We start from the raw sequence: 15,532 nt of genomic DNA on the forward strand, positions 1-15,532 counted from the left end.
TGGAATTTATTAATGAGATTTTGAAAAGACACAAGAGAGCATGCATTTTTGTTCAATGTTAACAGCATGTTGCCTGGTGCCCCAAAGCTATTGATGAGAGATTCACTGAAGTAGAGACTACTGTCTCAGAAATGGTACAGTTCAGCTTTGAAAGGTTTTAGAAAAGGTTCAGAAAAGGGCAACTAAAATGATTAGAGGTTTGGAACGGGTCCCATATGAGGAGAGATTAAAGAGGCTAGGACTTTTCAGCTTGGGAAAGAGGAGACTAAGGGGGGTTATGATAGAGGTATATAAAATCATGAGTGGCGTGGAGAAAGTGAATAAGGAAAAGTTATTTACTTGTTCCATAATATAAGAATTAGGGGCCCACTAAATGAAATTAATGGGTAGCAAGTTTAAAACAAATAAAAGGAAGTTCTTATTCACTCAGCACACAGTCAACCTGTGGAACTCCTTGCCTGAGGAGGTTGTGAAGGCTAGTTCTATAACAGGGTTTAAAAGAGAACTGGATAAACTCATGGAGGTTAAGTCCATTAATGGCTGTTAGCCAGGATGGATAAGGAATGGTGTCCCTAGCCTCTGTTTGTCAGAGGGGGGAGATGGCTGGCAGGAGAGAGATCACTAGATCATTGCCTGTTTGGTTCACTCCTCTGGGGCACCTGGCATTGGCCACTGTCGGTAGACAGGATACTGAGCTGGATGGACCTTTGGTCTGACCCAGTATGGCCATTCTTATGTTCTTATGAATATATACAATTTCAGATTTCTCTCTCCCTTTCCTGGAAACACACACATACAGCCAGATTCACAAATACTGTGTTTAGCTATATATTTTTATTCACACTCTTTATGTATGGAGATTCCATGGCTCACATCTGTGCTTAAGTATATTTCATAAAATTAGATTTGTACACTAGCTGACTACTGGCATAGAACCATTGTTGATTCAATGGATTTACCACAATTTTCTCTTAGAAACTACAAGAAAGATCAAGTGATTGCACAGTTTGCTTGGTTTGTTTGGTTTTTTTAGACATTTGTATAGTAGGTTTTTCTTTTTTTAAGTGTATTTCAGCGTCTTTTTTAAAAAAAGTTGTGCATATAGTGTGCAAAAACTGTGAAAGCTGCATACAATTCTAGCGCTGTTACTTTGTGCAAAGTACTGTTAAAAGATGTTCCAGGCACACACAGAGACCATCTTTCCTCTTGAGAACCTCACTCATTCCACAGAGATAGGTCCTAATCTTGAAAGGCCTCCATTTCCCTAACTTCCTTGGAGTTTAAAAGAAACCATGTGCACAGGGAGCTTGCAGGACTCGTCTGTGTAACTTTTATCCTTCTGTCATACTAATTTGTGTCTGAATATCTGATAACATTCAATGAAGAATATATATTTTAAAATAAAACTACATTCTCATTCTTGACTGAGTCGGATTTTTTCTTAGTGCAATTCCACTGATGTCACAGAATTTGTATTAGCAGAGTATTTGGCCCATTCTGTGTGATTATCAATTTAGTTATTTGAGTACAGCAGATTTTGCAAACAAATGTTTGCTAATATAGCATACACCATGTACTGCAGTGATCCAGATTACCTATCCAGGTATCATTCCACACACACATACTGGGTAGGCTCAATTTAAAAGATTGCAAAAGTTTGTTTTTAACAGACTTAATACAGTTGCCATGCAATATTGTGCTGATTTTTTACAGTAACTCAGTAAACAACTCATACTACCACAGTATATTATTTTTAAACAGCGTGTCAGTCAGTCAGGTCAGCAACAGTCCTCTCTACTGTTATGGCAACTAATTTACATTGCATTATATAAATACCATGTCATTATTAAAAAATTCAATATTTATTGGGATTTAAGTCACATACATTTCACAGAGACATGTAACTGATATTTACTGCCTATTTTTACCAAGGACTAGTACAAGATTTTCCACAGTATTTGTGTTTAGAGGAGGTTATAATCTACTTTTCAACCTTGTCCTCAGATCAGTGGCAATTACATTTTCAGTCACCTCAGATGTTTGGTCTTCATATTGTTTGCTTATCTAAATTCTATCCAAAACGTGGTATTTAAAATGCGATTAGATTTTACTCTTATCTAAACCACAATCACTTTTCGGTACCCGAAACAACATGGCAAAGAGCTGTAGAAGCCGAACTGAAAAACCTGGGCACAACTGGGAAACTATTGAAAGACTTGCCAGAAACAGACCAGAGTGGAGGAGCTTCATCACTGGCCTAAATGCCAGAGGCATAATAGGAACATGACTGAGTCACTAAAACCCAGCTCATACTTTTCATGTGTCAGGTGGATTCATTTACTTCATACTAAGGGTATATTTATTAATAGTTTACAAAGAATTAGTAAGTGATTAATAGGTGTGTCAATGAATGACTAATCAACTGTTATGGATTATTGCAGAGACCAATAGTTCAATGGGTGGCTTATAGCCATGTACAACAATTATAGATGTGCTTATAACCACTATAACACCTCTACTTGTGCCTGTAACATATGTCTAACATTAACTAATCATTCATGAACCCTTTATAAACTATTTATTAATGTAATTTTAATATAAAGTGGGACCAGTTGCCTAAGTACCCATGTGAACCTTAGTGATACCAATATGGCCAAGATAGGCTGGAAATGGCGGTCCTGACTTCCTGTACTAAGAGATGGAACATCTATGTGTTGAAAAATAACATGTCCAGTACGAAATTAATTTAAAGTTGAAAAAGAATGGGTCTCTTTGAGAAATTATATAATACACATATATGTAGGTGTGTATGTGAATATATATTCACACAAACACACACACATATATAAGTAGAAAGTATACTCAAATAATTATTTCCTGAAAACGAGATCATCTTGTTTAAATGTGCAGGTCTCTCTTTTATCACCCTCACCACTAACAATTATATCTCCTTTCCATTTAACAGCATAATTAGAAACAGAAATAGTCATCTGTAATTAAATTTTAGAAATAGAGGCAGGTGGGTATCCACTTTCAATCACATTCCACAACTGGGAACATATGATTAGCCCCTCACTGTTACATCTACAAGATCTACAAGGATGAAAATAGTTTAGATTTTTAGTAAACGGCTTACAACTGATAAATGCAAAAAACAAACAACAATAAAAACACTGAAACCTAACAATCCAAAGAGAAAAACAGCAAGTCATAGTTGATTTGAGTTTGCAAACTGAAACCCCCTCCTGTCTATAACATAAGATGGATCTGGGGGCTAGACTTTTGTGAGTACCACCACATTCAGATATCATGACAAGACAAACAAAAAAGATAAATGTATAAATATAGATTTGTATTACTCTGGTCCTTTTTAATCCTTGACGTTCCAGCTGCATGTGATGTGACAACCATACACTACGTACCAAATTCAGTTTCAAGAGTCAGGAAATGTACACACTCCCAAATGATTGATCAGTGGGGATGAGGGCAGTTGGAGGCTGGGGACGATTTGTCCTCTACTGCAGAGCTCTTTGTTTATGATGTGCTCCAGCCCTCCTAAATTAGCAACTTGACATATAAGTGGTCCCTGCATGCTGGGCTAATGGGGGATAAGACTTAAGCTGAACTAGTATTTTGAACATTGCAGAGTCCCTTCTTGAGCTTTGCACCTGCAGATGTTTGGGTAAACTCCTTTGAACAGCTGTTCTACACAGAGGCTCCAGCAACTGCCTGTCAGGTGGGAGAAATAACTGTTGAGGAACTCCAGACAGTCGGAACCAGCTTAATCAAAGCAGTCAACCAGTTCCTACCACCCACTGGCATTACAGTATGAAGAAACAGGAATACACATTCCCTCCAGCACAGTGGATTTACAAGCCAAAACAAAGAAAACCTAACACATTTGGGGGAGGGATAGTTCAGTGGTTTGTGCATTGGCCTGCTAAACCCAGGGTTGTGAGTTCAATCCTTGAGGGGACCATTTAGGGATCTGGGGCAAAAATTGGGGATTGGTCCTGCTTTGAGCAGGGAGTTGGACTAGATGATCTCCTGAGGTCCCTTCCAACCCTGATATTCTAAGAAAACAAATCCTCCTAAGAAATGGTCTGGGAGCTGATAGGCACTCTGCAAGCCTTCTCATCTATAGCTGTTAAGTTAAAGGGATTTTCCATAAGAAAGTAGATGATTATATCTTCCCTCTGTAAAGGCATTGTTTTCCATAGAACTTACCTCCAGACATTCATCTCTTACATTTACTCATTAAAGCTAATTTATGAGGCAAAATGGAACTCAAGCACAGTTTGATCTGAAATGTGAGCATGCCAGCTCTGCGCATAGGATGGTTGCATGCACAACAGGGAAAGATATAACTATATTGAAGGAAAGAGGTCTGACTACAGCCACCCTCATCTTTGATATAGAGAACTTGCCCACAGATTCTACAAGTACCAGCATGCAATGGTCCATCTTCATTGGACCAGATGTGTCAGGACTTGAGGTTCCACCTGCTGCACCAGATATTATTTGTGTTCATGGTTGTTGTTTAAAAAAACACACTTTTCTATCTAATTAGCTGAAAATCTTCAGCAGCCCCTGGTGTAGGTCCATGAATGAACATAGCACCATAATATAGACTTGTTTCAGGCACAAGTGGGGATAGGAAAGCTGATGGGGGAGACAGGCACAAGGCAGTACATCAAGTAGGTCAAATTCATCCCTGGTGAATCTCCACTGAAGTCAATGGTATTATACCAGGAACGAACTGGGCCCAGTGATCCCAAGGCTACAAAATTGACCATTCATCTTAGGCAGCTGAGACAAACCTGTGTGGAGGAAGCAAAATTCTTCAGAGCTATCCCCTGATCTGGACAAAGTTTAATTCATCTCCATTCCTTCTTCCTAATTTATAGGAAACACCATTTACTGGGACATTCAGATAGATCATAAATTTGACCCCATTCATTTGTCATCTTATATTTCCTTCACTCCCACCTGTTCCATTTTTCAGGATGAATCCAGCTTCACTAAAATTAATTTGAGACAAACATTATGTGAAGTATTGAGTGTTAAAAGCTGATAGATAGCTACTGGTAGACTAGTACTGTGAGGAACACAAAGGTTCCCTGTACTAATCCAACAGTAATCTCAGGCCTGATCTAAAAGGCCTGCATTTTTATAAAGGTTGGATATATTGAACTTCATCCTTCTTACAAGCTCATCTTTGGGCATCTCCCAAGACTGGGTTTAGAGTAAGATGGAGGATGGTGCCATTTGCAGGGGCTCACTTGCTTCCTCACAAATAAATGAATTTGGCCCTCCAGTGTCAGGGAGAAAGATCAAAAGAAAATCTTTCCCCCATTATTTTAAATATATTTATTTTCCTATGCTATTTTTCTGTCTCTAGCATCACTAACATTCCCAGTGCTCCTGAACCTATTTATTTTCCATCTGTTGTCTGCCTGCTAGAAACAATTCTAATGCATTGCACAAGTCTTTTTCTCCTGTCAGCTACAGCAAGAGAAGCCACTCAAAGTCTTTTTTTTTGGGGGGGGGAAAGCAAGGCCAGTGTTGACAGCCACAGCAAAGCAGCAAGTGCAGGATTTTGAAGAAATTGGGGGTGGGAAGACAACTGTTTCGAGAAGAAGGAATGGCACAATATCTATTCAGCAAGAGAGAAGGACGGGGGCAAAGCTAAAGGAGGAAGTGCAAAATAGCAGCCTGGGATGGGAGATAATTATTCCAGATGCTGGTTCATCCTCATGGGCTGGGTACAGGAAGGTGATTGTATTCTTTTGTTTTTCATGTATTTGGTGGCATTACTGTAGGGTCACGCTAATTGTTAGTGGAGAGGGGTTTTGGGTGCTGTGGCTGAACATCAAAAGTGGTGTTGTCTTCTCCACTTCTTTTTAATTTACCTCTAAAATGCAACACTTTATGAAGTATTTCCAGAGTAGATTTTAATATGCCAATGACAGCTGGGACAGTCCAGAAATCTAAATAGCCCTATATAAAGAAAGGGCTTCCTCTTCCATTTCTAATAGCCAAAAATTTTTATTAAATGATATTGCAAGTGACACCAGACTACAGGACTGCATATTTAGTCAGAGATGGAGAGTTTTTGGAAGAGGATTTTATTAACAAAATTTACTGATATCAAAGATTTCATTAGAGGAAAAGATAGCAATGGAAAGCACATCCTCTCATCGTTGGGAAGAAGTATTATTAATGTCATTGAGATGTAAGCAGATGAAGATAAAGGACTGGAATTTTGCCACCATATGTTTAAAAGGCATTCAGCTACGTAGTTCTAACGGGTAGCAGCTGTTTTAAATGTAAAGGATGCAATTTAAAACAAGCAGTGACTTTGGTGGGAGACAAGTAAGCCCACAGCATATTAGCCCCTTTCCGTGTTCTTTCCATATAGATGGTCCTCTGTGGCCTCTTGATTTGAGCGTGTATTGGGATAAGCCTTGGTCTCCCAAAACTATTCTCTCTGTGTTGCCAAATCCAATGGGCAAATGTTTCTGAAAAGGGGATTCTGTCTTGCTTTGGTCCAAATGTAGTTATTATGACGAGCTGAGCCTCAGCCTGACCCCAGCCTGCACTCTCTGAGCCTGTATTTTCCTCTTTTGCAGTACATCCAATTTAATCATGTTTAGCACTTTTCAAACAGTAAAGCAGATGTTCTCTGTAATGCAGTTTTTGAAGAATGCACAAGAAGCTGAAGCCAGTGACAATGTAATCCACCAAATGCCTGTGAAGGAGTCCATAGCGCCTCTGCCTAACAAGTTTTCTTCCTGACGTCATTTTGGGGGATGCCAAATAACAAAATATTCGGGGGGGGGAGGAACAACAGATATTGTCTGGGACCTATTCATTCACACAACAGAAACTATGCAGTGACTCTTCTTCTAGATGGTGGTTAAGGTGTAAAATGTACATCTGCACTTATAAGATATTTCACCAGTAAACTGTTTCAAATTAAAACCAGATGAGTAATGGTGAAGCAATGAGATTTTTCCTGGGTTCAGTAAAACAGCTGGTATTGCTGCTATTAATCATGTTTGTGTGCATGTGAAGGTCTTGTAAGTGAGAAAAGTATCTCAGTCAGGTAGCAGCAATGTATGGCAGCCTCTGGGTGTAGAAAAATCCCAAATGATTTGCTGCCGAGGCATCCTTGTATTACCTGTGCACTTGCATGGATTTATTCTGGCATATCTATGACTATAGTAGGAAAAAACAAGCATTGCTTCTTTTTGCCCTAACTAAAGATGTTAAATAATAACAAAAACAACTCTTTTCTGTATGACAAAATGACATTTAAAAATACACACTCGAATTGCTAATATGCAGTGTCCCTAAATTGTAGGGTTTATTCTTTGCCGATTAAAAGAAAATAAAGAAGCCTTCCAATAATCTGAAAACACTGTATCCACCCACTTTTGAACTCTACGGGAAGGAAAGGATTGTTAGGGGCTGTAGTTCATTTGCCAGTCCTGGCTTCCCCAAAATAAAAATATTATTTGTTATTAGAATCCTAGAGCTGTGAACTGATGTTAACTGAATCTGACTGGCAAGCTAATATTTCAGAAGCCTGCATGAGAAAGGGATTTTTGGTGTGTCTCTGTGTAATAATATTTGCTCTTTCATGAATAATTTGTTTCTGGAAAAAGGCTGAACATAAAAGGCCTTTCAACCTTTGTTTTGAGGGTAGCATTCTGATAACCGTGCTGGATGGGAAGCAGCCTCACATTTCCATGCTTTATACATATATATCTTTTGCATCATTTCTGTTTCACTTGCAAGCTCAGAAAATGACTGCCTTTTAAGGAACAAGGGTTACAAATAGGATGACTGCATTAAATTCTGTACCTTTTCCACATACCAATCATCACAAGAGGTGAGCTGTGAACACTGGAATGTCTTTATCTCTCACTGGCAATGAGTCAGCTGCAACACATGAAAGGCTGGATCCTAAAGTGAGCTCAAGTAAAACCCAAGGGTTTATACCAACTTATTTATTTGGATATATTTATTTGGATTGCTTTAAAAATTTTCATCTTGAAGCTTTCATGGAAGAACCACTGCACAAAAAAAGGATAGAAGAGTAAAGAGAGCCTCCTCCAAACAGAAAACCAAATCCAAGTTGCAACTGTTTAGATGGACAGAATCCGTCTCTGTACAGGTCAACAAAGAAGGTTCTGTATGGCACATGCATATGTACCTGTCAATGTTATTTCTAAGGCACTGATAATGGTGTTATCTCAAACTGAAAATACTATGAAGAAGCTAAAGAATTCAGAACAAATGGTGATTTCCCTCTCCATTCCATGTGTGAATTTATATGCTTGAAGGATTTTAAAAAGTATTTATGGGCATCACTCCTGGGGAAAGATTTAGTGAGAAGGTGGGTCTTATACTTCAATCTGAATAAAACCATGTTTGGAGTCAATCTGTCTCTTCTACCAAGAAGCTCCACATCATCTGTTCTCCTGCCAAGAATGCCCAAGTCAAAGAGTTGACCCCTGGTTCTTTATAGCTGTGTTGTCCCAGTGGAGCTCAGCTGTCTTGGAAGACCAGAATTTCTGAGGCCGTCACTGAAGTAGCCAGGTTTCAATTTGTTAAAGGTTTTGCAGATAATGATTGGGACTTCACATTTTTTTCTGAAATGAATGAGGTCTCGATAGAATTCACAAAGCACAGGTGTGATGTGCTAGTTTTGGTTGTTGTTGCTAAGGTGACATGCTGCACTAAATTCAGCCTTTGTTTGATAGCTGCATTCAACCCTATGTAGAATTACAGTAGACTAATGTGATGAATCACCAAGGCAAAAGTGTTGATTATCCTTGCATGAGAAGAAAGGGTACATTTTTCTGGCCAGCTAGAGATGCAAGAAAGCATTCCTTGCCACTGTGGTTATTTGCATGTCTGTGAGCAGCAAGGAGTTTGAGGAGGACCTTGAGGTGGCACTCCATTTTGACAATCTGTGATCTGATGAGATTCCCTGGACCATTGATTGGTAGTTAAAGCTTTGGTGAGGATAAGGTATTGGTAGGGTTTCTAAAGAGTTTCTCCTTCCTACTGACATTATTCATGAGCTGGGTTTAAGCCAACTGCTCTTCTTCCATCTGTTGATGGATGCTGAGGGTAAGTGATAGTGATACACATCACTTCTAGGCATTAGGCCATCCTGGTGGTGGAGGAGCTGCCTCAGAGAATGAGACATTCTGTCGGATCTGGATAAGGTGTCTCCCAGTTTCTCTAAGCAGTCTCATGTAGAGCTGAAAGAGGAAGGGAGAGAGACTGAGCCTTATGGATCGCTGCATGATAGAGGCCTAGTAACAAACAGCAGGTGTCCATCACAACTCTGTGAGACCACTGAGATAGGAATGTGGGTCCACTTGAGAGATGCCCATTAAAAAAATCTCATATGAGTGTCAACAACCTTTATGATCAACAGTGCAATGCCTGCTCACAACAATAACCATGTTTTCTTTCTTATTCTGTCAAGAGCCTTTCATGGCTGGAGGAGACCACTTCTATGTACTCTGGCAGAAGGAAAAATGGAAGGGGAATTGATGAGGAAAACAATTACAGAGGAATTAGGCTACTTTATTTTATGTTTATTATTTGGGAGGAAGTGTTAAGGAAGGAGGGATGAACAATTATGTATTAATTGTCTATAGAAGACTTTCCCCCATTCAGCTACCCTCCGATAATACTCAGACTATCAAAATTTCCTTTGCTTTTGTGCTGATCTCACAGCTGGAGGGGGTTCCATCTGTAAAGATGAGAGTCTGTAACAGCTTTGCTCTAGTCTAGACCTATACTGATAAAGTAATGACTACAGTCCTCACAGCTAATTACTGCTTCATTTCCCACATCCCTCCAACTCCCCTCCCCAAAGTAATTAGGTGCCTATGACTGTTAACACACTTACAACAATTATTTGATTCCTCTCTATGTAATCTCTCAGCTCTCACTGGAGTGCAAAGTTGCATAGGGTTACTGTACCTGTTAGCCAATAGCTGCGACTTTGTTCCAGAAGGAGAGGTTAGGAAAATTGCCAAGTCTCCACGCCGAGGATGGGTGATAGTGATGCGCACAACTACATGCTCCAAGTAGATCACATGGTGGTTGGAATTATCTGAACAGCCAGTGGCTTTGTATACTGAGTGGACCTGGCTGTCTGGCCGTATTGTTCTGTAATAAAGATATACCAACAACAAAGTTGTTTCAGTCTTGCTCTCTGGAGAATGGAACCAAATCATCCTTGTACAGCATTTATTGGTAAGTGTCAGACTACTATTTTTTAGTTTAAAAAAATAAAACTTTAGCATTATCTTGGTTACCAGGCATCTTAGTTAGAATAATCTTAGTGACCAGCTGAGGTTTGCTGATGGCATCAGAGATGTCACCGGACCACAGCTTATTAATTCACAGAAATGCCTGGCTCCATGGTTGTTGCTTAAATAATATTGACTACTATGTATTAGATAGTGTATATAATTAACAAGCAGGGGATCAGATCCTCATCTGGTATAAAGGGCATAGCTTCCCTGAAGTGTGGCAATTTTCAGCAGCCGAGGATGTAGTCCATTAAATACATCTATCATTTAAGTACATCATTCACTTTTAGTGAATTGGTGTTTTGGAAGTGTGTCTGAAGACTGATATTCTCAGTGTAGCCACAGAACAGGCTGGGCACATACAGTGCGAAAAGAAACTTCCCTCAGGCTGCGGGGCTTAACTAGATGACCTCTTGATGTCCCTTCCAGCCCTACAGTTCTATGATTTATCAAGGGCAGGATAGCTTTCATATGGGCAAATCAAGAGAGCACAAAGAAAGGTATATTGTATCAATTCCTTTACTTGTAAATATATGAACCACTGAATACAACATGTATTACTTGGCTTGGTGATCCGTGTTCTCCACACACACATGCTGTTGAGGGACTGTTGTCCATTTTTCTGCTTCCATCACTATAGCTTCAGCATCCATCAATCCAAAACCATATAGGTGGCTCACTGTCAGATGTAAACAAAATGGTTACAATCACAACAATGGTTACAATCACAAGCACATTGCTGTTTTGCTAACAGAATGGCATCATTAGTCATTGCAGTAATCAGCTAAAGGCTACTGCTTCGTTCCTTTTGCTCAGGAGCACCCCAAGTTTCTTCACCAAAAGCTATTCTGGCAATAAGGGCAATACTTAATTTGCACAAAATAGAACATAGTGCAGCTATTCAGATCTTCATTGTAGACATGGCCAATGGATACTACAGATCCCAGCATGCATTGCTTCATCAAGAACTGCGTAGCCCAGACATTGTAAAACTCCAGGGAGTGCAACTGCCTAACAGACTGCCCTGTGGTCACCTGCTTTAATTCAATCCAGTCCTCTACCATGAACCTGCAAACAAATGTTAGAAGGTGGAAGAAGCCAGAAGTGTGTTATCTCTGATTATTCAAATGCCTCGCAACCGCAACTACAGACACATTCTGAAGGTGGCTGACTCACTGGGTGTTTGCGATTTACCCAGGGCCAGACTGTGGCTTTTAGATGCTGGGACAATCCATTGCTTGTTTCTCTGTGCACAGGGGGAATGTGGATGTTGCTTCATTCTCTCAGATGGTGCAGTATATTCCTCCTGTGCAGCTGGCCAGCTCTTCCCTCCATTCTTGGGGTAGTTTGTGCCAGGAGGGAGAAATCCCTCTACTTCTCCAACCCCAGGGGCTAAAGTCATCCTGGGCCCTTGAGCAGGGTGCAAAGCAGAGGAGGGGAGCTCCTTGCTCCATTCCCTCTGCAACCCACACAGGACCAGGGACAATGAAGCCCATAGAGCAGTTGTGACTGTAGACTCCTCGTATCTCTAACAATAGCAGTTTTAAAGTGGAAAAACCATCAAGAAGCAGACTGTTCACAGTAAACAACTCTCTTTCTGTGAGAAATTCAATTTCCTGTCATACCTAATAATTAAGTTCAATATCTCAGAAGAAGGCTTAAAAACATTGTCTTTCCTAATTTTAGGTGAATCAGTAATTGAATCCAGATGCATACAAGATACAGAGGCAATGAAATGTGTGACAGATTTTCTCCCCCGCCCTGCAAGCTTTCACTTTTGACATTTTACAGTGATAGTCCTGTGAGTATGAATTTGATCCCGTTGTCTCAGGCATGTCAATTATTTCACATACCTGCTCTTGAAAGGTAGAAAATTACTTTTGATTTTTTTTTTAAATAAAGAACATAAAATATCTAGTACTTAAAAGGGCTTAGTAATAAGCAGCTTCACGGTAGGGACTGAAAGTTTCACTCACTGACCTGTTAATCAGCTGTGAATTTTTTTTTAGTTCTAATCAAAACAAGAGCTTGCAACTGGTTGTTGATTAATTAGAAGGGACTGCAAACATCAGTGATCATCTGTTACAGCTGCTATAAATCTATATCTTTGGTAAAAAGAAAAGGAGTACTTGTGGCACCTTAGAGACTAACAAATTTATTAGAGCATAAGCTTTCGTGAGCTACAGCTCACTTCATCGGAAGTGAGCTGTAGCTCACGAAAGCTTATGCTCTAATAATTTGTTAGTCTCTAAGGTGCCACAAGTACTCCTTTTCTTTTGCGAATACAGACTAACACGGCTGCTACTCTGAAATATATCTTTGGTAGATTTCTTGGGTGGAGATAGTGGAAGGAGAAGGGTATGGGAGTGAGTACTTTTAAATCACAACATTGTATCGATAAATCAATTTACACTCCTACCACAGACAGTACTACAGACAAAACCTCAGAAAAACATAAAATGCTGTTTTAATCTCTAATGTGACAAGGCATGGTGTAAGACAAGTCTTTCAAGCTACACTTTGCAGAAAGTTTATAAAACCAGCCTCCAATCAATGCCACACCAGAACTCAAAGGATTGCATCTATCATTTCCCATCCCCACAAAATCTTGTTAAACAAATGACAGTTCAAAGTGTAAACCCGATCTAGACTTAAAGATCACATCTTCCAAATATGGTAATATCTAATGCTGGCTGAAATGGCCAACTGAAGAAGGCTCTTCAACGGAAAATCCTGCGAGGCATAATGAGTGTGCAATGAACTGTTATTCTTACAATCTCCTTTCCCTTTAGCCCCAAATACAAGTGGATATAGAATGGAAACGTGCATTCGAAGAGAGCTAAAACACGGCTCGTCTAAGTAATTGGGCAGCTAACATTTTCAGAATAAAACAAACCAAAAAAGACTTCAGAGTGTATAACAGATTCATGCATTCCAAGGCCAGAAGGGACCATTGTGATAATCTTCTCATTGTGATGTTACACTTCATGTGTAACACAGGCCACAGAACTTCCACACAATAATTCCTAGAGCATATCTTTTAGAAAAACATCAAATCTTGATTTAAAGATTGTCAGTGATGGAGAATCCACCACAACCCTTGGTTCATTGTTCCAATGGCTAATTACCCTCATTGATAAAAAATATGCATTATTTCCAGTCTGAATTTATCTAGCTTCAACTTCCAGCCAGCGGATTGTGTTATACTTTCCTCTGCTAGACCATTATTAAATATTTGTTCCCCATGTAGGTACCTATACACTGTAATCAAGTCCTTTTCTTTGTTAAGCTAAACAGATTGAGCTCCTTGAGTCTATGACTAAAAGGCATGTTTTCTAATCCTTTAATCATTCTAGTGGCTCTTTTCTGAATCCTCTTTAATCTATCAACATCCTTCTTGAATTGTGGGCACGAGAACTGGACACAGGTTCTAGCAGTGTCAAATATAGGTAAAAAACCTCTTTACTCCTATGTGAGATTACCCTGTTTATGCGTCCAAGGATTGCTTGGGGCTATGCTGTTGCACTGGGAGCACATGTTCAGCTGATTATCCACCATCACCCCCAAATCTTTTTCAGAATCAACGGTCCCCATTGTGGAAGTATGGCCTACATTCTTTGCTCCAGATATACACATTGACATGTAGGCATATTAAAACACATATTGTTTGCTTGTGCCCAGTTCACCAAGCAATCCAGATCATTAGTATCAGTGACCTGTCCAATTCATTGTTATCCATTCCTCCAAGTTTTGTGTCAGTGATGATGATATGATTTCTTCCAGGTCACTGATAAAAATGTTAAATAGCAGAGGTCCAGGAACAGATCCCATTGGGACTCCACTAGAAACACTCATGCTTGACAATGATTCCCCTTTTACAATTACATTTGAGAACTTATCAGTTAGCCAGCTTTTAATCTATTTAACGTGTGCAATGTTAATTTTATATCATTTTAGTTTTTTAATCAAAATGTGGTACCAAGTCAAATGCCTTAGAGAAATCTAAGTATGTTATATCAACACTATTATTTTTATCAACCAAACTTATAATCTCATCAAAAACAGATATCAAGATAGTTTGACAGGATCTATTTTCCATAAACCCATGTTGATTGGCATTCATTATATTACCCTCCTTTAATACTTTATTAATTGAGTTCAGTATCAGCTGCTCCATTATCTTATTCTGTTTTGATGTCAGACTGATAGGCCTATAATTACCCAGGTCATCCCATTTACCCTTTTAAAATATTGACACAACATTGGCTTTCTTCCAGTCTTTTGAAATTTCCCCCAATGCTTCGAGATTTATTGAAATCAACATTAATGGACCAGCATTTAAAAGACCTCATCCTCTGGCTTCAAGATTAAACTCGATAAGTTTATGGAGGAGATGGTATGATGGGATAACATGATTTTGGCAATTAATTGATCTTTAACTATTCATGGTAAATAGGCTCAATGGCTTGTGATGGGATGTTAGATGGGGTGGGATCTGAGTTACTACAGAGAATTCTTTCCTGGGTATCTGGCTGGTGAATCTTGTTCACATGCCCAGGGTTCAGCTGATCACCATATTTGGGGTCGGGAAGGAATTTTCCTCCAGGGCAGACTGGAAGAGGCCCTGGGTTTTTTTTGCCTTCCTCTGTAGTATGGGGCACGGGTCACTTGCTGGAGAATTCTCTGCTCCTTGAAGTCTTTAAACCATGATTTGAGGACTTCAATAGTTCAGACATAGGTGAGAGGTTTATTGCAGGAGTGGGTGGGTGAGATTCTGTGGCTTGCATTGTGCAGGAGGACAGACTAGATGATCATAATGGTCCCTTCTGATCTTAATATCTATGAGTCTATGAGATACATGTTATACCTGCTGATTTTAAAATGTCAAACTTAAGTAGATGTTGGCTAACATACTCCTGAGATAATAATGGAATGGAAAGAGTATTATCAGCATCATAAAATGGGACTACATCATTAGTTTTTTCCCAATATAGAACAGAAACATTTAATAATAATTCTACCATTTCCATCTAGTAATGGACCGATATTATTGTCAGGATTCCTTTGTTCCTAATATACTGCCTTCTTATTGTCCTTTAAATCTGCTGACTATAGAGTTCTCCTTGTGTCCCTTTGCTTCCCTTATCAATTTTCTACAATTCCTAGCTTCTGATTATTATTCACCC

At 39.3% G+C, this 15,532-nt stretch overlaps 1 protein-coding gene across 1 annotated transcript in view; it reads right to left on the minus strand.

Moving 5' to 3' along the window:
• Positions 1 to 15,532, minus strand: part of PCSK5 (proprotein convertase subtilisin/kexin type 5) — a 308,999-nt gene that overhangs the window by 94,390 nt on the left and 199,077 nt on the right. Inside the window, 2 exon segments of the mRNA XM_038401751.2 lie at positions 10,012 to 10,200; positions 10,908 to 11,025. Coding sequence (XP_038257679.1) covers positions 10,012 to 10,200; positions 10,908 to 11,025 — 307 coding nt within the window.

The sequence above is a fragment of the Dermochelys coriacea genome, chromosome 5, assembly GCF_009764565.3.
Source record: "Dermochelys coriacea isolate rDerCor1 chromosome 5, rDerCor1.pri.v4, whole genome shotgun sequence".
NCBI lineage: Eukaryota > Metazoa > Chordata > Testudines > Dermochelyidae > Dermochelys > Dermochelys coriacea.